Below are 23,180 nucleotides of genomic sequence, written 5' to 3' on the forward strand. Positions count from 1 at the left end.
GCTGAGTCAATTCCTCCTCACTCTGCTTTTGTTGTTAGGGATCTTGTAGGTTCTGAAGCGACCTGTGCACAGAGATTGAAGCACTTCCAGGTCCTGCACCCTCCTCACAATCGTCCCCATGCTTTAGCCCATTGTTGCAGCCAGTGTCAATCCATCTCCTTGCGGGCCTTCCTCTGCCTTCGCTGCCCCTCTACCAAACTTGATGTCCTTCTCCAGAGATTAGCCTCTCCTGCTAATGTGTCCAAAATATGCAAGACAAAGTCTGCCACCTTGCCTCAAAGTCACACTTTGGCCGTACTTCTTCCAAAACAGATCAGGGTCATTTTAGTACTTCATGATCATGATCACTTCAGTATTCTTCTCCAGTACCCCCATTCAAATTCAGCAATCCTTCTTCAGTCTTTCTTATTCAATATTCCAACTTTCACATGCATACGAGGCAATTGAAAATACAATACCTTGAGTCAGGAGCACCTTAGTCCTCAAAGTAACATCTTTTCTCTTCAATACTCTAAAGAAGTCTTGTGCAGCGAATGTACCTAATGCAATGCAGCATAGAACTGCCCTACAAGGAGTGAACTCTTTCAGAGGTAGACCACCCCACATCCCTGCCTCACAGAGTGGCTGAAAGCTTCGGGCTTACTTTAACCACTACACTCCCAGAATGCCATCTTTATTCTAGTTGTGACCAAATTGTTCTATGCATAACTTTAGACTGTTAGCTTCTTGATATCAGTGACTGTGTCTCATTCATCTATTTTTTTTAGTTTATATTGTAGAGTTTGGCATATGTGGTAGTTATATAATCTGTTGTCAATTTGAGAACTAAGGGTGAAGGGCTGGAGTCTAGGCTGTCAATCAGGTCCCAGCTTGATGACTTCATCTGGAAGTGCTATGGAGATAAATAGCTCGCTACACCAGTGCCCTGAGCTGGAGGAGCCACGACGTGGAGACCCCTGCCAGCGCTGAGATGCTTCCACTGCCACTGCATCCACAAGACTTCCCACCCACTGGCCTGTGAGCTTCCTGCATTCGGCATCATTGCATGTGTTTCATGAGTCTGAAGAGGAATTTATAGATTGGTATCGAACATATGGGCTAATATCAGAATTAGGGACTTGGTCTGGACTGGACTGGGAAGTTTTCTCAATATTCAATTGCTCTTGGTAAAGCTCTTCCTTATACACAGATGAGTGTCTATGAATTTGTTTCTCTAGTCAACCCAGACTAGCACAGCATATAATAGTCCATGCTTTTAAAAAATCTATATTTTTGTTTTTATCTTGATGAGAGAGATGTAGAAAAGCTAGAGGTCTTTTCAAACATAGACTGGGAAACTTAGGGAGCATGGGTATGGAACACAGCTGACTGGGTCCTTATTATTGATCAATTCTTATTGATTGCCAACTTCATTTCTCAACACAGTAATTCCCAAGTATCTCTCCTGTCTTCCAACAGACTCTCACTCTAAGCCTTTATTTTCACCTATTGGACTTTAACCTTAATCCATCTGACCTAAATGGAAATTAAGATGATACTGCAGTTGTCTCTTCTCAGTCCTCTCCATTTCAATGTTTACTTCATATTTCTCACTCACCCTCCGTGTGCAGGTCACAGCCTGGTGAGGTCACCTTGGAGATATGGCCTATTTTGATATCTATTAAAAGAAATGTTTCAGAGAACTGGATTGGACTCTCTTTCTCTCTCTCTCTTGCATTCTCTCTCTCTCTCCCTCTTCCATTTTCCTCTTCCTGTTTGTCTGGATCCTGTGCTTCATCACCTGGGATGTGTGCTCATGGCCTGCCCATCTTGAGAGTTATCCTTGCCCTGCCGTAACATGTGATCTGCTGAGCCATCTCCACCTCTACTGGCCTCTGATCTTGCAGTTTCCTGGCCTCCCAGCTTCCAAGTACCAGGCAGTCATGCAAGTCAGGGAGAGCCTCCAGCATAATACCTGATGATCAAACTGGACTTAACCATTTCTTTAGCAGGGTAAGCCATTTTTCTTAATAAAAACTTCTCTCTTCATCTACATATACTCGTATAAGTATCACTGGTTTTGCTTCTCTAGAGAACTCAGGCGAACACAATGACCTGCCCTAAGAAGTTTAGCAGGATATAATGCATGCTTAAAATGAGCTCAGAGACCCAAATGACAAAGCATTTGAGAAAACCTGACACCCGGGGAGAAGGTCAGACTATGCAATGCATGGGAGAAATAACAATGAGGAGCTCTAGATAATACAGAAATGGTCTTTAAAATGAGTATGCTTATGAAATTCAAAAGGTTTTAAAAATAGGAATGGGTTCCTTAGAACATGGTGTAAAAAGAACAGATAAAAAACATAGTGGAAATTCTAGACATAAAAAAATAGTCATTGTAATAAAAAATTCCTCAGTATATGGGATAAATAACAGACACAATCTGTGAATGTTAAATTTCACAAGGTATCTAAGTCTTTAATGAGATGTTAAGGTACCATAAGGATTCCCTGGATAGTGCAGGGAATTCTAGGTCTAAGCACCAGAACAATGGCCAAAACATTAATGGCTTTGCCCCACTCAGAGGCACCTCAGAAGACAGACTTGGTGATCTGCTTCCTAAGGCTTTCCTTGAAAACCCCATGGAAGAGTTCTACTCTGTGCACGAGGCTGCCAAGAACAGAAGGAATCAACCCAACGGCAACTAGCAGCAAGGTATCATATAGTGACAGACCTTAAATAAACTTATGGTATTTCATATTATAGAATAAATCAGTTGTGTTAGTCTGGGTAGACTAGAGAAACAAATCCAGGAAGAATCATATTTATATAAGAAAGAGGTTCATATACAAGAGCAATTGGATATTGAGACAACATTCCAGCCCAGTCCAGATCAAATCCCTAAGTCCGATATTAGCCTATATGTCCGATATCAATCTATAAATTCCTCGTCAAACTCACAAAACACATACAATGATGCTGAATGCACGAAGATCACAGGCCAGTGGGTGGGAAGTCTTGTGGATCCAGTGGCATTGGAAGCATCTCAGCACTGGCAGGGTCTCCACGTTGTGGCTCCTCGAGATCAGGGCGCTAGTGTAGCTCCAAGTGTCTTGTCAGCTGCAATGTGTCCAAGGAGTAAGCATGTGTCCCGCCTCCAGCTAGCTATTTATCTCCTTAGCGCCTTCAAATGAGGTAATCAAGCTGGGACCTGATTGACAGGCTAGACTCCACCCCTTCACTCTTAATCCTCTCAAATTGACAACAGATTATATAACTACCACATCAGTCACTACATCTAACTAAATTTTAAATGAGTTCATGATGCATTTATTATATCAGCTTTTGAATTAAAATATCACTAAAATATAGAACCTTATTATGAATAATTTTGAAATATTTCACTAGCATAAAAAACAGAAAGTGTGAAATAATTATTCATAATCCCACATCAAAGATAATAATGTTGATATTTTCATATATTTTTCTGATAATTTTTAATGTATTGTAAAAGTTCAGAATATACTCTCCATATAATTTTAGTACATTTTCTTAGCATTATCTTTTATCTTGAAATGCTTCCAAAGCATTTTTAATTGTTATATTCCATAGAATCACATAATTTGTTTTCTCAGTCATTAGGCCTGAGATTAAAATCTCACCCCTCAAAAAAACAAATTTACTGCCATCCAGTCAATTCCAACCCATAGCAACCCTATAGGACAGGGTAGAACTGCACCTGTGGGTTTCTGAGACTGTTTCTCCAAAGAAATCCTCATCTTTCTCCCGCAGAGTGGCTGGTAGTTTCAAACTGCTGACCTTGTCTTTAGTAGCACAATGTGTAACCACTATACAACCAGGCTCCTGAGATTATAGTATTTTTCCATATATTTAAAAAGTTATTTTTTTCTTAGCCCTATAAAGCCTGAATTTTTAATTTCAGGAAATTTTTTTGTTTTTATTCTTTCTTTCATAGTTATCAATATATATAACAACCAAAATATATTTAAAAATATAAAATTTGCAATGTTTTTAAAATGTAACCAAATTGTCACATCTGTCCATGGATTTATAATAAATGTTATAATTAAATGTTATGAAAAAGTCACACTTGGCATTATAGGGTTGGGCAGATTCCCAGTAATGGAATTATTGGTGGTTTTCTAATCACCCAGGTGCCTTTATAGTGTAGTGGATTATGTGTTGGATGATTAACTACTAGGTCACAAGAAAGCTGAGGTTGTCTGCTCCCTAAATATTGACAATCTCAGACACCCAAAGGGGCAGTTATAGTCTGTCCTCTGTGGTCACTGTGAGTTGAATCGACTTGATTGTAGTGAGTCTGATTTGGTGGGTTCTATACACCAGATTCAAGAACTCTGGCAGCATAATTGCCCATTAGACTGATAGCCACAAAGTCAGCTGTTCAAACCTACTAGCCATCCTTGGGAGAAAGAACAATGTTTCGCTTCTGTCTTCTTGCAAATCTCTCTTCTGACTCATTAAATAGCTCTCTCTTGCAGCTCCCACCTATCTGAACCTTCATGATCTGTTTCCTGGTAGATTTTCTTTTTGTTTCCATGTTATTATTGAGTTGTTGACTCTGATCCCTGTCTGGACTCACACTATGTTATTTAATGCCAAGTCAACCTCTTCTAACTGGATCGATTACAAACAAAAACAAAAACCTTTGACTTAGATTCCTGATGCTTTTCCATGGTTGTTGTTAGGGATGTTGAGTTGATTTTTGACTCACAGCAACCCCATGTACAACAGAACAAAACATTTCCTGGTCCTACGCCATTCTTACAATCATTGCTATGCTGGAACCCATTGCTGCAATTATTGTGTCAGTCCACCTTACTTAGGGTTTTCTTCTTTTTCACTTACTCTGGACTGTCCCAATAGGATGGCCTTCTTCAAGCACTCAGGAGCCCCGAGGGCATGGTAGGTTATTCGTTGGGCTAACCACAAGGTCAGCAGTTCAAAATCACCAGTATCTCCAAGGAAGAAAGATGAAGCTTTCTACTTCCCCAAAAATGTACAGTTTTGAAAACTCACACGGGTAATCCTACAGGGTGTTACAAGTCGGAATCGGCTTGATGGTATGAAGGAGTCTTCAGGGACGGATACTTCCTGATACTATATCCAAATGATGTGAGATGAGGTCTCACCAACCTCACATATAAGGAGCCTCTGACTGTACCTCTTCCAACACTGATGTGGCAGCCCAGGATCTGTTCAATGTTCCTCACTAGCCTCACGATTCAAAGGCTCCTGTTCTTCCCTAGTCTTCCTGACTCATTGTCCAGTTCTCGTCTGTAGATGAGGCACTTGAAGATACTATAGTTTGGATCAGGTTCACCTGTGTCCACAAAGTGATATCTTTGCTTTACAATATTTTAAAGAGGTCTTTTGTACCAGATTTGCCCAATTCAATTGACTTCTTGACTAATGCCTCCATGAGAGTTCATTATAGAGTCAAGTAAAATGAAATCCCTGACAAATTCAATCTCTCCATGTATCATATTGCCTACTGGTTCAGTCAAGATGTTTGTTTTCTTTATGTTGAGGTATAATTCACACTGAAGGATGTGGTCCTTGATCTTCAGCAGTAAATGCTTCAGATTCTCTCGGCTTTCAACAAGCAAGTTTAGGTCATCTGCATATCAAATTTTAATAATGCGTCTTCTTCCAATCCCAATGGTGGGTTTTCCTTCATATAGTCAGTCCAGCTTCTTGGATGATTTGCTCATCATTCTCATGGAAGAAGTATGGTAAATACTACCTATATCATTCCTGCTTTTAAACTGTGCAGTATTTCCTTGTTCATTTTCAATGACTGTCTCTTGGCCTATACATAGCAGTGGTTGTCAGCCTTCCTAATGCTGTGACCCTTTCATCCAGTTCCCCATGTTGTGCTGACTCCCCAACCATAAAATCATTTTTGTTGCTACTTTGTAACTGTAATTATGCTACTGTTATGAATCGGGCAACCCCCTAGGGGTCGAGACCCACAGGTTGAGAACTGCTGATGCATAAACACTTAATTGTTTAGGTGTTCTGAAATTCCCATTTACCAAAATGTTCATAATTTTTATGATTCATATAGTTAAATGACTTTGCACAGTCAATAAAACACAGGTAAACATGTTTCTGGTGTTCTCTGCATCCAATCAAGATCCAGCTGACATCAGCAGTGATATCCCTCATCCCACATCTTCTCTTGAGCCCATGCTAAAGCTTTACAATCCTGTCTATTGAAATAGCTAACTAACTTTCAAAATGTCTAAACAGAAAACACCTTGTCCGGCAAATTGACCTTTTCTCTGAGTCTCTCTTCTTATTCCTAGACATTACCAATAGCCATCAAATTGATTGCAACTCACAGTGAAACTTATAGAAGACCAAGTAGAATTACTTCTAGAGTTTCCAAAATTGCAACTCTGACTAGTGAGCTGGAACTGCCAACCTTAACATTAGCAGCCTAATGCTTAGCACAAAGTGCCACCAGGGGTCCTTTTTTATAGAGAGATGTGTAATTTTTCTAATTACAGATTTAAACCTTGGAGTCATTTTTTGATTCTTCTAATTTTCCAATACTCAATCAACAGCCCTCCGACTCCTTCTTCAAAATTCCACATATTCTATTTTCAATACTACTGCCTTTGTATAGGCTCTTATTAGTGTCTTTCCTTTTTGAAAGTAAAATAGTCTAAAATTATGATACATCAATTTTGAGTAAAAATATAGAACAAGATCTGTAAGAGCAGATATAACTTTTTTCAAATATAACTTTTGAAAAATAACTTATTAATTGCTTCTTTCCATTTTGGATTACTAGTTTGTGTTCTTCATTCTACTACCTGTAAGGCTTGGGCTGCATCCTTTTTAAAAAGCTTTTTCTTTGATTTTAACTGTATCTTTCTTCTTTTGTACTGGAAAACTTAATTCTCAACAACAGTTTATACTATTTATCTTACCATATTAAGAAAATGGTTCTGAATAGTAACACCAACATTCGCTTTTGCAACAAACCTACTGGAATTTTAAATTTCTTTATAGATCATTTTGTCCTTAACTGCGTTCCATGGAATGATGCAAGCAGTTTCTGATTGGCTGGTAACCTAAAGGTTGACAGTTCAAACCCATCCACCCACTTCATGCTGACAGCCTGGTGATCAGGTTCCATCACGATTGTTGTTGCTGGTAGGTGCTGTCAAGTCAATTTTCAATTCATGTGACAGCGTGGAACTGCTCCCTAGGGTTCTCTAGGTTGTAATCGCTACTGGGGCAGACAGGTTTACTCCCATAGCAAACAAGTGCCTAACTGTTATGTCACAACCAGCAAACCCTGTTCAATGTTCTACCTGTACACAGAAGATCATCGTGAGTTGGGGCTAACAGCGTAATATGTACAAAGAACTGTTCTAAATCTGTTGAGAAATCAGTTTTTGAGCGTATTATTTTGATGCTAACTTTGTAGAGTTAAGTGCATTTTCTCCAACTCATTTTTCATTACAGCATTGCTTTTGCATTTAATTTTTAATGGTTGCTGGATGCTTTATGGTTCCAAGTAAAGAGTATACAGAATGCATACAGAAGATTCATTTCTGCCTCTGCCCCTTTGATTCATCCCCACCACCTCTTGTGTAGTTTCTTATTTATCTTCTCAGATTTATCTTCCTTTCTTACACAAAATACAGCACATCATATACACAATTCTGCATCTTGTGTTTTCCTCTTCCTTAACCATGTATCTTGGAAATCTTTCCATATCAGTTCCTAGTCTCGTTAGTGTTTCAGTTCATTAGCTATCCAAATATTCTTAGTGGGTCTTTAAAATGGAGAGTAACAGAAACACAAATAAATCCCATCTTTCCTTATATTCTTCTACCTAAAATCAAATCAAATCTCCCCACTGGTCTGGAATGGGGTCCTATCCTCTGTAGTCTGACTGAACATCCATCAACATCTCTGGCAATGCTCAACTCTGAATACATATCATTTCATAGGTCTTAAATAGCTTTCAATTATCTAACGTATAAAACAAACCCTTGTCTGCCAGCCCAGGTTTTGGTGCCAGCACTGTTTACAAGAAACCTCTTAGGATGGTGAGACCTGATTTTAAAGCGTAGGCACCCACATAGTCTAGTGGTTACAACTTGGGCTGCGATGTGCAGCAGGCAGTTCACCTCCAAAGACGGATCTCTCTTCTTCGGTAAACAGCTATAATCTTGGGAACTCACAAGAACAGATCTACCCTGTCTCTTAGGGGGGGCTTGATGGGGGTGGCTTTGGTTTTGGCCTTGGATTTAAAAGGGTAACTTAGACCAAGGAGAGTATTCCTCCAACCCTTAAGCAGGAAGCTGAACTAAACAAGAGAGGAATTGTGTAAGATGGTTAGATATGGATGTGGGAGTGGCCATTAGGGAACTGGGTACATGCCAATGCAAGCCAGCTTGTCCTGACTTGTCAATTTATTTTGGGTTTTAGAGACCTCTTTTATTTATCTTACAACAAATGCTGTTCGTTAGTCAATACGTTGTTTTTAAGGCATTCAGGAGTCTCTAAATGTTATGTGGGAACGTTAAATTATGGCTGAGCCTAAAAACATTGAAGGGATGAGTGGAGAAATGCATCACGTGGGCTGGAGAGGGGAGGTCAGAAGAGGAGGGGGGATTCCCCAGTAGAAAATTAAAAAGGCAAGGGAGGGAAGCATTTTGTGTGTGGGGGGAGCGGGGAGTGGCAAATCTAGCAGAAAGATCAGGCGAAGCTGAGAAATGTTTGTTGGATTTTGGTAATTAGCTCTTTTATTGTCCTTGCTAGAGAAGTTTCATTGTGTGTGTGTTTAAAAGGGTAACAAAATAATAACGTCTTGAGGTGTGACTGAGAGATGAGGAATTGCATATGCATGGTGACCACCCCTTTAGGTTCCTTAAGAGATGACACAAGCTACAGGTGATTGTTACCCTGAGGATTTTATTTTTCCTTAAACGTGTGAGGTTAAAAGGGGCGATGGGGTAGGGGGGCAGCCATCTGCTCCCTCTGCGCGCTGACTGGCCCAGGGAGCTGTGAACCTGCTGTTCTGCTGGGAGAGCCCAAATTACAGAGGCCTGAGGCGTTTCCAAATGGATAGGGAAAGGTTTCTAAACTGCGGCACGGCGAGTTGTTTGCGATGTGACAGCGGATGGTCCCTGGGCTCTGATGTGCCCTCTCCCCTATCCCGGTCAATAATTGCCTCCAGTTTATTGGATGCACACCCACCCCACTCCCCAGCGCGTCCCTCTGGGCCCCCCACCCCCCACCCGTCCCTCTCCGCGCCTCCAGTGCTCCGCCCACCCCCTTTCTCTCCCTTTCCCTTTTCCCTCTGCACGCTCCCAAGCTTTTTTCTCTGCATCCTCCAGCCAGCCCACTCCGCTTTCCTCCCCCTTCTCCCTCTCCCTCTCCTTTGACTGTGCTCCCGCAGCAGACGCCGCCCGCTCCCGCCGGGCGGAGAGCGCGGGAGGGAGGGAGGCGGCGCGGCGGGCGGCGTGCGCGCAGGCGCACTGGCGGGCGGGCGGGCGCGCGCGCTGGCTGGGGGTCCGCGCAGGCGCTGCTGCTGCTCGGGCTCCGCTCGGCGGCGGCGGCCAGTGCTGCTCCGGCGTGGCCAGTACTGGCTCCGGAGCCCCGCGGTGGCGACACCATGTTTCTCCCCTCGGTCAACCTCGGGAACCTGGCGTTTTACGCCTTCATGGTCTTCATGGCGACCCTGGGGCTGTGGGACGTCTTCTTCGGCTTCGAGGAGAACAAGTGCAGTATGAGCTACATGTTCGAGTACCCCGAGTATCAGGTAAGGTTCCGCCCTTTCCTCACCTGGGCGCGCCGAGCCTCCTGCCGGGCTCTGCGCGGAGTCGTCCACTCGGCACCCCGCGCTCCCGGGCCGCTTTGTCCCCGCCCGGCCGGGTTTCTCCACCCGCGGAGTCGGGGCAGACCCCGGCCGCCCCCTCACCTGCCCTTTGTGTCCTCTCTCCTGGGCCGGGGGCTCGGATTGCGGGGTCCGGGAGCATCCTCTCCGCCTCCTCGTAGTTTCGCGGGCTCTCCGCCCCGCGCCGGCCTCCAAGCCCGCAGGAACGCCGCACCTCCGACTGGCCTGGCCCCAGAGTGGTGACCCGAGCCCCGCTCCCCAGCCCCACCCACCCCCACCCTCCCCGCGTCCCTCAGACAGGTGCCGGGACCCTCTCCCGCGCCCCCCGGGGGATCGCTTTTCTCGGAGGAAGCGGCGCCTGCAGACTCGGTATTGGCTGGCATAGTTTCCAGCGGGTCTGGAGTCTCCAGGGCTTTCCTCTGGTGAAAGGCTCGCCGAGTGATGACAGAGGAAACTCTAGGTTCCCCGTGCGGTAAAGATGTTGCCGTTTCTCGTTTTGTAGCCAGTGAGCCTGGGCATGGTATGTGTCTGTGCTCGCCGCCGGGCACCGGGCCTCTTCCTAGCTCACTAGTTGCTTACAGAATCTATCTCATGCTCTTATTTTGTTTTCACCTCGTGTTCGCAATCTAATGGAAACCTGGCTCCTCTCAGTTCTGCCTGTTTTCTCTCCCCATGTATGTTCGTGCCCTTTTTCGCCACCTCCCCTCCCGTTTCATTTTTAATATTTTCCATCGCGTTTGCTTCATCATTTCATTCATGACTAGCAGTCAATAGAGGTGGTGACAAATTACACGGCTGTCCAGATAAATTTCTCGGGAATGCTTCTTTTATTTTTTTAAATGCGTGTCTTCATTACAAAGTGCCCCTCATGAGAACTCCCTACCGTGAAAAATGTACGCACTAGAAAACATATGATAAAATGCATTTTTACTATTCTTTTAAAGCCATAGCAGATTTTTTTTTTAGGCTTAAGAACAGGAGTAGGAATTGCTTCTATGCAAGTCATTTGGTGTTAATGGGGTTGCATATTTGATATGCTAAATAATTTAGGTAGTAAAACTACATAAGATTTAAACGTTTAAAGGATGAAAAACCTTTCCCTTGGGCAAAATTCTAGGGAATTTAAATTTCATTTATTTTCAGCTCTTTACCTGGATTTTCTATCACTGGTTGTAAGGCAGTGGAAACATTTGATATCATGTTCTAACATGTTACTGTTGTCTCCATTCACTTGGAAGCGAATATGCTGGAATATGCTGGTTGATGTTTGTCAGAGGCTATCTATAATACAATGCATGGGCTTTTGTGATTGTCTGAAAATAGCCCCCTTAGAGCCACCTTTCATAATTTATGGTTTAATCATTAGGAATCTCCCAATATATTGAAGTAGGTCACTTTAGTTTCATATTATATTGAAGAGTTTGCTAGCTTGAAATTATTGTGGAAAAATACAGTCCTAGTGCCTGTTTATTTTTAAATTGCCCATGATTTTGGAAGCAGTTTTAATAGTCGCAGTATTAAAAATTGCTTTCCTAAGGATTGAGAACAAAGCATTTAGACCTGCAGATGATTTCCTACCTTGTAAAATTGATGTGAAAAGCAGACAGCGTAGCTGTTGGGCTTTTGTTGTTGAATAGTCTGTATTTACTCATTTTGGTTCAAATTGCTCAACTGGAATTTCTCTTAATTTGTTAGTACAATAATACTTAATAAAAGTTTTCTTTAATTGTAAAAAATATAGATAACATTTGCCAATTCTACATTTTTTCTCCTGTACAATTCAATGAAACCAATTATATCAGACATATTTTTCAACCATTACCGAGAGTCTTTGCCATATTTTCCATCTCTGTAAACAGAAACATTCATTCCTCTAGCCAAACAAACATTCCTCTTAATAGATTTTATGTTTAGTCTCTAAATAGCTATAATATTAATTCACTCTCTTTGACTTGATTCTTTTTATGTTGCACACCAAGTTGTGTTATTTTACAAATAAACTTCAATCCTGTCTTAGGAAATGAGTCACTTTGAATATAGTGAATTTCTGGATAACTGAGGATATCCTTTTTAGAACTAGGTGGTTTTCGTGACTAAAAATGTTCCAAAGGTTTTTATGTGTTGCTTACTTTTAATTATTTTTATAGTAGTTCTGTAATTATTAACAGGTTGATATCCAGAATGTAGTATGTCTGTGATTTTCTCTTTCTTGGTATTTTTTATTGTTCCTTTGCATATTTTCTAGCAAGTCACCTTAGCAAAATGGGCAGTAGTTAAAACCCATCAATTTTATGCCCCCCCTTCCTTTTTATTAAAAAGTGGAGCAGGAATTTGGAACTTTTTGCAAAAATGAAGCTTTGAAATGTACAATCATTTACCCTCCACCTCTGTTTTTCCTAGATTGACTTACTCAGACCTAGTGAAGCCTACTAGGCAAAATACACACCATCCATTATCCTTGAATGTTTCTTGCCTATGACAGCGAGGCAAAGCTTTTATTTAGCAACTATTTTAGGTAAATTGTAAAATTCAAGAAGAAATATCTGAGTTGTTTTCTTCCATAAAATAATTTCTCAGGTTATCTATTGATATGTAAGCTAACAGTTTCTCCTAAAAGGAAATTCTGACATTAGAAAATGTGAATCATATATTTTATTATTAAATGTAATGTTAATTTATCAAGTCATTTATCAAATAACAGAGCCCATGGTGGTGTAATGGTTATGCATTGGACTGCTAACCAGAAGGTGGGCAGTTCAAAACCACCAGAAGTTCCAGGGAAGAGAGAGAGAGAGAGAGAGAGAGAGAGAGAGAGAGAGAGAGAGAGAGAGAGGCTTTCTACTCCCTGAAAGAGTGACAGCCTCAGAAACCCATGGGGGCAGTTCTGCTCTGTCCTGTAGGGTAGCTGTGAGTGGAAATCAGCTCAATGGCAGTGAGGTTTTGAGTTCTTTTGGTGAATCTTCAGGGAAGTAGACTGCCACATCTTTCATCTGAAAAGTCGGTAGTGGCTTTGAACCACCAACCTGTCGGTTAGCAACCCAGTGTTTAACCATTGTGCCACCAATACTCCTCTGTGTGTGTAAGGATTATTTGATATTTCTTTTTAGATATATTTGCTAGGTTTCATGGCCAGAGTTAATTTTTAACTAGTTCCAGACTTTGTTTTTAGCTACTATAATGAAAGGACCTAATAGGCATGCACTATTCTATCCATTGAATTGAAAGGAGTAAAGAAACATTTTTGTCCTCTTTTTTCTTTTGCTTAATCTGGATATAAGAAGTTAGATAAGATTTTTTTGATCCTATGCAAAATCAATATGGGGATTGATCTGAATTGAACTACACAATAGTAGAGTTAGTATTTCTGGATTTTGTAGTATTTGAAGATATACCTAAAGTTGCTAATGTCTTAAACCATAAGTTCACAGTCTCTAAAGATGTTTACCGTGATGTTATTGGACAGATTAAGAGCTCTGGTGGTACAGTGGTTATGAACTTGGGCTGCTAACTGCAAGGTCAGCTGTTCAAAACCACCAGCCACTCTATTGGAGGAAGAGGAAGCTTTCTACTCCCATAAAGAGTTACAATCTGAGAAACTCACAGGGGAAGTTCTACCCTGTCCTGTAGGGTTGCTGTAAGGTACTGTCAACTTGATGGCAGTGAGCTTGGTTTGGGTTTATTGGACAGATTGTTTATGGTACTGTATCCTCTTAGAGGGACAGTCAAGAGTGTGCACGTATGGTCAGAATTCTGTCTTTTGGAGCAGTCAAGTTTGGTTTTGTTTTTGTTTTTTCCTTTTATTGGGGGCTCTTGCATCTCTTAACACAATCCATACATTCTTCCAGTGTGTAGCACATTAGCATGTATGCCGCCATCATCATTTTCAAAGCATTCTTTTCCCACCTGTTATCAGCTCCCCATTTCCCCCCCACACCCCCACCCTCCCCAGTCAAGTTTTTTTATACTCCTTAACATTTAAAATTTTGGGAATGTCAGGAGAGGGGAGCTGGGAGAGAGGGGGAAAATGAGCTGATGCCAGGGGTTTAAGTGGAGAGCAAGTGGTTTGAAGATGGTGAGGGCAACGAATGTACAAATGTGCTTTTATACAATTGATGTATATATGGATTGTGATGAGAATTGTAAGAGCCCCCAATAAAATGATTTTTTTAAAAAGATTATTGACTTATTGAATGGGGTGGTTGGTGAGTTATATGCCAATAAAACTGTTAAATAATGAAAAATGTGGGAATGTCATCAGTAATTAAAATTTATATTAAGCACATACTTCTTATATGTACAGCATGGCTAGATTATTAAATTTATTGTAGTTTACTTAAATAGCATCTACTGTCCAGTCAAATTAATTCACTTTTACATTTTTTATTTTGAATTAGGTGGAGGTATACAGAATAGAGTTTATGCTCATGTTGTTTCAATCCCCTCCATGTGCCATCACGTATCCCACCTCCTCCCCATGTTGCTTCCTCTTTATTTCCTAACCCTCTGTTCTTTGCCCTTCACGAGTGCTTCCCTTTTGGTCTAAATGGTTGAGTATTCAAACATGGGGGTAAGTTCAAGTCTAGGTCTGGAAGGTGACTTAGGATCATAGCAAGAGACGGATTTATATGTAATACTGCTTTGATGGCTCCTGCTAAAGGGATTGTGCGGAGCAGCTGTGAGAATGAGGCAGGACTGGGTGGTGTTTGGTTCTGTTGTGCATATAGTTGCTGTGAGTTGGCACAGACTGTGAGGAATGACATTAATACCTAATATCGATCACATTGGAAAAAGTATATGAATAACTGTCATGTGTAGCTTAAATAAGTAGCTTATTTGGTGAATAAGCACATAAATTCAGAGCAGTTTAAGGCTTGCTGACAAACTGTACTCCAGGTCCCATGAGTATAGAAACAGATGCTAATTTATTAGAATGCTGATATTGAAGAAGGGTACATTTCTTTTTTAAGACATAGATATATACGAAGGGATTTTTAAAAGTTCAGAGAAAATAAAATTAAAATCTTAGGAAAGTTCCACAAATTCTTTGAAGTCTCTCATATATGTAAGGAGCCCTAACAGCATAGTAGATAAGCACTTAGCTGCTAACCAAAAGGTCAGAGGCTCAGACCCCCAGATTCTGGACTTCTGTAAAGATTTACAGCCTGGAAAAAACCCAGCGGGGCACTTGTACTGTGTACTGAAAGTGCAGCTCTACTCTGTCGTATGGGGCAGTTCGAATGGACAATACTGGGTTTGGTCTGCTTTATAATAATAGTAACTAAATATTTTGCTATGCACATTGTAGGTCAAAATGTATTAAGTTGAGAAGTCTAAAGTTGCATTTTAAACAAACTTACTGTCCTTTGAAATATCTGACAGCTGGAGTATATAGTTAAACAGCAGACTCACTGCCCTCATGTAGATTCTGACTCATAGTGACCCTATAGTGCATGGTAGAACTACCCCTGTGGGTTTCTGAGATGGAATCTTTAGCAGCGGTTCTCAACTGTGGGTCACGGCCCCTTTGGGGGGTCGAACGAACGTTTCACAGGAGTCGCCCGATTCATAACAGTAGCAAAATTACAGTTATGAAGTAGCAATGAAAGTAATTTTATGGTTGGGGGTGTGTGGGTCACCACAACATGAGAAACTGTATTAAAGGGTCGCAGCATTAGGAAGGTTGAGAACCACTGCTGTAGAGTAATAGAAAGCCTCCTTTCTCCCTCAGAGCGGCTAATAGTTGGAACTGCTGACCTTGCGGTTAATAGCCCAATGCCTAATCCACGATGTCACCAGGGATCCTGCCAGAGTATATAGTTAGGCCATAGTAAAAGGAGAGACAATATAAAAAGTTTAAAATGGCAAAAAAGAAGTGATTTGATAATGTAAAGGTCATCATTTCTAAATGTAATTGATAGAATTTGAAAGTCAATGCATTTTTAGTTATACTAACACATAACTTAAACAAAATGCTTTTTCTAGGGTGTCAGTGACCATTTTGGTTCATTTGTATTCTTCAGAAGTTCAAGTCCCATTTTATGCTTTCCTGAAGCCTGTATAGCTCAAAACTCACACAAGTTAAGACTAATTCTCTATAGGAATAAACTAAAAGTAGGGCTTGTTTGTTCATTAAGCTCAGTTTTTCCTCATTTGTAATATCTTTATATTGTATAAATTATAAAATTAGACTTGCATAAAGTGAAGCTGAGATTTATAAATAAAACCGATAAAAGTAAATTGTATTTTTTGCTGTAGAAAATAGAACTTCCAAAGAAACTGGCAAAACGCTATCCTTCATATGAGCTATATCTTTATGGAGAAGGATCTTATGCTGAAGAACACAAAATTCTGCCGTTGACAGGGATCCCAGTTCTCTTTCTTCCTGGTAATGCTGGAAGTTATAAGCAAGGTAAGTCTTGGAAATACATTTTGAAAGCTGTTACCATATATACTTGTGCATCAGCCGAGTTTTTCAGCCCATTTTTTAATGCAGTTTTTGTGGTAAAATTAGATGCCTCGGCTGATAGTCAGGTTGGCTTATACTTGAGTATATACGGTATTTTCAATTCAATAAGTTGCCAAATGTATATACTCTTATTGGTTACTCTGTTAGGCATGTTGAGAGATACAAATAAATGACATTTTTTTTCTGCAAGGAGATCATGGGAAAACTTGATCATTTTGTAAAGAGTCAGGAGAAAAAGAATAAAGCTGAGTGGGTGGGATAAATACCGGGAGGGATTCAAGAATCGGCAGAAGGAAGGTTGTATGTTGAATAGAAGCGGAAACAGAAAAGAGAACCTGAAGTATTGATTAGGGAAGTAAATCAGGTTAAGAGAGAAGATTGTTAGCACCCCGGGAACCACTACCTCCGTGCCCCTTCTGATGACACCCCTTTTCCCCGGGGATGGCTGCAGTTCTAGTTTAAGGCAGTCATTTCCTTGTCTTTCTATATGGTTTTAGCCCCTAAGTATGTTTCCCCACTGTAACCTAGTTTGGGCGGGCCTGATTTTAAAATCCCAGATGATTTTACAAATAATCATGTAGGGTATATTCTTTTGTGTCTGTTGAATTTTACGCAACATTCAAAAAAATAACTCTTTCCAAGTATGTCAGCTATCATTGGTTCACTGTCATCCTTCTCTATCAGACCATAGTTATCCATACTTCTGTCTTTGGTCATTTAGGTTCGTTACATTTTGGGGCAGTTACAATTGATAAACATTCATCTTTCTGTGTTTTGGTGCACTTAAGCCCACCTTTCTGTAAGATGTGTGACTTAGAATGGAACACCATACTGCAGGTTATATATTATATCTTTTCACCTTTACTGGTTATTTTGATACAAACTCCCACGTGTACTGTACACATCTCTTTGTACAAAGTTCTTGTCAAGGTAGTTAATGTTATATTTAAAATTATAACCATTCTAGTATGTGTTGTAATTTACTTTTAAAAGATAATCATTCTGGGTCTATGTAGAGAACATATGTTCTACAGGGTGATGATGGAAACAGGAAAGCTGTCAACATTATTAGTCATTAGGAAAATGCAAACAATTCCATAGTGAGATACTACTTCTGCCCACAGGGTTGTCTAACATTTTAAGAAAAGAACGATGATAGCAGGGTTGTGGAGGATGGGGAGAAATTTGAGCCCTACTGCAGGTCCAGCAGGAATGTGGCATGCTATAGCTGCCTTGGAAGATAGTTTGGTGGTTTTTCCGAACGTTAGCTCTAGAGTCACCATGTGACCTGCTTTCAGAAAGGAGAGAGAAGACATCCTCATACACAACTGTGTGTACAAATATTCATAGTAGCACTATTCAGCCAACAGGTAAAAATAACTGATATGCCTGGGAACTGACGAATAAACATCCATATCCATGTAATAGAATGTATATTATTTACCGTATACACTTAAGTATAAGCTGACCCAAATATCAGCCGAGGCACCTAATTTTACGACAAAAACTGCATTAAAAAATGTGCTGAAAACTCATCTTATATACAAGTATATACAGTAACAATAAAAATATTGGATTTTTATATACTTTGTAACATTGGTAAACCTTGAGAATATGTTGCTAAGTGAAGGAAATAATCTCAAAATGCCACATATTTTGATATGTGAAATGTCCAGAATAGACAAATCCATAGAGAGAAAGTAGATTAGGGGTTCGCAAAGCCTGGGGGAAGAGGGGATTGAGAATGAGTGTTAATGGGTCTAGAGTATCTTTTGGGAATGGTGAATTTTGAAATTAGGTTGTAGTGATGGCTACACAACTCTGAATAGACTGAAAATGATTGGATCTCTGCTGTTTGCAGAATGACTTATGATATATGAATTACAGTAATGTGTCTGTTAAAAATTGAAATGGCAAAATAGAGATATTTGTTTGCTAAAATAGACAATGGAACTTTTATGCCTCTCATTGTAATCAATTCACAATAAAATCTATTAAAGGGTTTACAACAACAAAGAGTGGAAGCAAGGAGACGAGTTAGGAGTATTTCAGGCGAGAAATGATGGTGCTTTGATTAGGTAGGTAGCGGTGAGTGAAAATGGTGAGAAACCTCAATCGGTGATATATTTGGAAGGTAGGGGATTTTAGGACTTATTAATGGGTTTGGATGGCAATGTATGAAAGGAAAAATGAGTCAAGCATGAATATTTAAATCAAGTGATAAGTAGATAGATCTTTACGAATCTTTTTATTCTTAAAAAGCTGTGATAAAATTTCTTTTTTTTTATTCTTGAAAAAATTCTCCTTTTTTAGGTATTATTACTCTTAGTGAGTAATAATAGAAGCACCGAGCAGGTGAAAATGAGTATAACTTTTTAATCTTTTATTTATTTAACTTCATTTAAGAATATTTAGGATACTCACTGTGCCAGGTGTATAATGACTAGACTAGTATGTTACTTTAAATTGGTGCTTTTAAAGGGTGTCATCTTGAAATATTTTATTCAGAGTGCGAGAGCCATTTCTTGAGGAACATTGAAACAAGAATAAATGAAATTTAAAAATTTTTTGCTTACTGTGCACTTTGCTCTTTCCTCTGCAGTCCGTTCTCTTGGTTCTATAGCACTTAGGAAAGCAGAAGACATTGACTTCAAGTACCACTTTGACTTCTTTAGTGTGAACTTCAATGAAGAATTGGTGGCGCTATATGGTGGAAGTCTTCAAAAGCAGACGAGATATGTGCATGAGTGCATTAAAACAATCCTGAAGCTCTATAAGGTAAAAAATAAGCATGTAAATCAGTAGTAGTACAACTTTTTTTCCCCTAAAGGGATTCCATGTATTTTAAATCCAGTGTAATTTAAACTTTCCATTTGCTTTTGTGGAAATGGGAGCAACAATGGCACAGTTTTTGGTTTTTGATGGAAGTCTGTTGTTTGGAAGTCACTGGTACCTTTTTTATGTTTAAAATGAATTTATAAGAATCCTTTCTTGTGATTTGAAGACAGGAGATTAAAACAAATTTTATTTTAGTCTCCCTGCCAGAATAGTGGCTTTGTCAGAATGCCGTATCAAACACTCTGTCAAAGACCCAAGAAACTAAGTGAAACAGATTTAGGTGACAGTCCTTGGACCCTGAGCATGAAATGAAAGGATAAAGGACAAGATCGGATAACTGATTGGAAGAAGAAAATATCTGGAGATAGAAATTGAGTAGAAATGAAGCAGGGGACCCTGGTCAGTGAGCCTGGTACTCATGGCCATCTTGAGACAAAGGCAGCAGGCCGCAAACCTGGATGAGAAGCACAGAGACAACTTCACAGAATTCCCAACAGGACATAGAATACCTGCATAGACATGCCCAGAGTGAAGTAAGGCCCTGACGGATGGCTGGAGCCAATGAGAAGAGCCCAGGCACCCTTGCATGGTGCCCAAAAGAATAGCTCCTCCTCTCTCCACTACCCTGGTGATCAGTCACGTAACTCAAACTACAAACTCACTGCCACATAGTCAATGCCAACTATAGCCACCCTGAAGGACAGGGTAGACCTGCCCCTGTGAGTTTCAGAGACTAACTTTTTACAGTAGTAGAAAGCCCTGTTTTTCTCCCGAGCTGTGGTTGGTGGCTTTGAACTGCCAACCTTGCAGATCACAGCCCAACACATAACCAATATGCAGTATAAACTCTCACATTATTCCAGTGTTGACTGCCAGGGACCAAGGCATGAACACTCTTGTTCCCTTCTACTGGGCCCTGATCATTGTCAGTCCCACCTGTCCTGACCAGCATCCTTCCTCCTGACTGCCCACTCTGCTAAGTAACAATATCTGCTGCAGGCCAGCACTGGTGCTCAGCTCACCCCTCCTGCCCAGCAACTCAATCAAACAGCAGCAGGCCACTCCATTGGCCGCTCATCCCACCACTCCTCACTGACCCAGTGAGCAGTAAGTAGCAGTAAGCTGCTTCACAACACTGTCAGATCCTAGCATTTGAGACAGAGCTGTTTGGGAAAATCCAGCACCCTTTTCCTGGTAAAATGCTCAGCCAAATAGGAATAGAAGAGAAATTCCTCAACATAAGTAAGGGTGGATACACAAACCTTAACCGCCGAGATCATTCTCAATGGAAAGAAACAAAGCATTCCCCCTTGACCTTGGGGACCAGACAAGGATGCCCTTTATCACTACCTTTACTCAGAATTGTATTGGAAGTATTAGAGCAGGAAAGCAAGAAAGGGAAATCAAAGACATCCAGTTGGTACTGAAGAAGCAAAACACTAGTTGATGTAGTCCTATACATAGAAAACCCCAGAGGTCTACAAGTAAGCTATTGGAACTAATAGAAAAATTCCACAAACTGGCAAGGGAAATTTCAAAATATTTTGGACTAAATAGTAAAGCATAACATCAGTACTTATCAGCTTAAAATTATGGCTAAGAGAAAAATTATGCCCTTAAATACATAAAATTTGCATTTAAGCTGAAAAATTAACGTGATTATGAATGAAAAAGCCAATACCACTACAGAGCCTACAAGTAATAGGAGCAAAATATGAGGGGAAACCCCCCAAAAACTGGAATTGTGCTGAACCGAGCGAAGTTTTCATAGTATGCATTTTCCTCACTAGGCAAGCATCAAGCAACTTGCTCTGAGTTAGTGCACCCAGTGACATCTCCTGGGAAGGTTCTCTCTGATCACAGTGAATTTTTTCTTAAAAGTAGTTAAGCTCGAATCTCATTTGTTGTGGTGGCCGATTTAAGAGAATAGAATGCCACCATGAAATTTTGTTTCCTGCTCAGGGAACAATGCCACAGAAACTGTTGTGATGTTGAACACAGCTTACCAGGACAGCGCTATGGGAAACACTCACGTGTATGAAGGGTTTTCTCGTTTCGCAAAAAGGCGAAATGTTGATTAATGGCAAACCTCGTTCTGGATGCCCGAACGGATGACAATGTCTATTTGCAGTGCCTTTGGAGTTTCTCCCACCAGCTCAGACTGTTAATCAAGCTTTCTATTTAGAAATCCTAAAAAGATTGCATAACAGTGTGCGCCCCAAAAGGCCTGATTTGCGCCAGACGGGAGACTGGTTTTGCTACCATGACAATGCGCCTGCTCACGCAGCCATCTCAGTGCGCCAGTTTTGGGCAAAAAAACAGCATGCCTCTCTTGCCCCACCCACCTGACTCATCTGACTGTGCTCCAAGCAACTTCTCTTGGTTTTGGAGAATGAAGAGACATGAAAGGACAGCAATTTGACAGTGTAGAGGAGGTGAAGAAAAAAAAAAACGAAGGAGGTGCTGTCACTATCCAGACAGATGAGTGTGAAAAATGTTTCCAAAAATGGAATCGCCGATTTGACAAATGTCTTCAGTGTAATGGAGTGTACTTTAAAGGTGATAAGGTTTTGTAAAAACTTTAAATACATCCCTTTGGGGGAATCAATTCCTGTTTCTTTTGGGTACTCATCGTATTAAGAATAACAGGCCAATATGTTCAATAACTCACATGAAATATATAAATTCTTGAAGAGCACAGATTACCAGACATGAGAAACAGAAAATATGAGTAGCCATATATATTTAAAAAAAATAAGACCTTGTAATTAAAAACTATATCCCCCAACTCCCAACCCACACAGACTCATATAGAGCTCCTTAACTTCAGTGGTAGATCTTATTTTGAGGAAAAATAATAAATCATCTTACACTACTTGAGAAAATAGAAGAAAAACCAGCGGTTCCAAACCTGTGGGTCACGGCCCCTTTGTGGGGGTCGAACGGCCCTTTCACAGGGGTCGCCTGATTCATAACAGTAGCAAAATGACAGTGATGAAGTAGCAATGGGAATAATTTTATGGTTGGGGGGTCACCACAACATGAAGAACTGTATTAAAGGGTCACAGCATTGGGAAGCTTGAGAACCACTAACTCAGTATGGGGCCGGTATACCCTGATATCAAAACCAATCAAGGACATTATAAGAAAAACAGTATGTGTACACAAACTGAGTCAATGTACTTCTCTTTCTTAAGTTAATAGTTTAATTTTTATTTTCCTGTAAAATTAATTATATGCAGAGAGCAATATTTGACTTTTATATTATGATACTAAGCCTTAATTGTACCTTGGTAATTCTTTTTAATAGGGTCAAGAATTTGCTCCAAAAAGTGTAGCAATAATTGGCCATTCTATGGGTGGCCTTGTTGCAAGAGCATTGCTTACACTGAAAAATTTTAAACAGGATCTGATCAATCTTCTTATTACACAAGCAACGCCTCATGTGGCTCCTGTGATACCATTAGATCGTTTTATTACAGGTGAGTACTGCTATGTAAACGTGAACTGATCTCGCTGATGCTCATAAATCAGTAAGTCTCCACAGCTGCTGCTTTTAGGGTGACTCAGCTGTGTCAGGGAGTCCTTGGCTGCCATCTGAAAGGTGGGTGTTCAAACCGAGCAGCCGCCCCACAGGACAGAGCTGGAGATCGGTCTTTGCAACGATGACAGACTACGAAGCCCTGCGGGCAGTTGTACTCTTTTGTACAGAGTCACTATGAGATCGAAGTGACTTGGCACACAACACCAGCAATACAGATTTATCCATGTGTGAAGCAGCCCACAAAAATGAACTTTCTGTGACTTTCCATGTGGGATCCTAATTGAAACTGCTTTTAATTTTTCATCCATAGCACCTTCACATGGATGGCATGTGCCTTATAACTCTGAGGGGTTCTGAGAATCATCACTCTCCAGGATGAGTCTGTCTCTTAAAATATATTTAAACTACTTATATATTAACTCAGTGTTCTATTTAAAGTAAAC

At 40.5% G+C, this 23,180-nt stretch overlaps 1 protein-coding gene across 1 annotated transcript in view; it reads left to right on the forward strand.

Annotated features, from left to right (window-relative positions):
* The first annotated feature begins 9,609 nt into the window (after positions 1-9,609).
* PGAP1 (post-GPI attachment to proteins inositol deacylase 1) overlaps positions 9,610-23,180 on the forward strand; it is a 79,496-nt gene continuing 65,925 nt past the window's right edge. Inside the window, exons 1-4 of the mRNA XM_075529022.1 lie at positions 9,610-9,814; positions 16,145-16,298; positions 18,958-19,133; positions 22,504-22,675. Of these exons, the coding sequence (XP_075385137.1) occupies positions 9,668-9,814; positions 16,145-16,298; positions 18,958-19,133; positions 22,504-22,675 (649 nt within the window). The 5' untranslated portion in view covers positions 9,610-9,667. The remainder of the gene's footprint in view (positions 9,815-16,144; positions 16,299-18,957; positions 19,134-22,503; positions 22,676-23,180) is intronic.

The sequence above is a fragment of the Tenrec ecaudatus genome, chromosome 13 (genome assembly GCF_050624435.1).
Source record: "Tenrec ecaudatus isolate mTenEca1 chromosome 13, mTenEca1.hap1, whole genome shotgun sequence".
In the NCBI taxonomy this organism is placed as follows: Eukaryota; Metazoa; Chordata; class Mammalia; order Afrosoricida; family Tenrecidae; genus Tenrec; species Tenrec ecaudatus.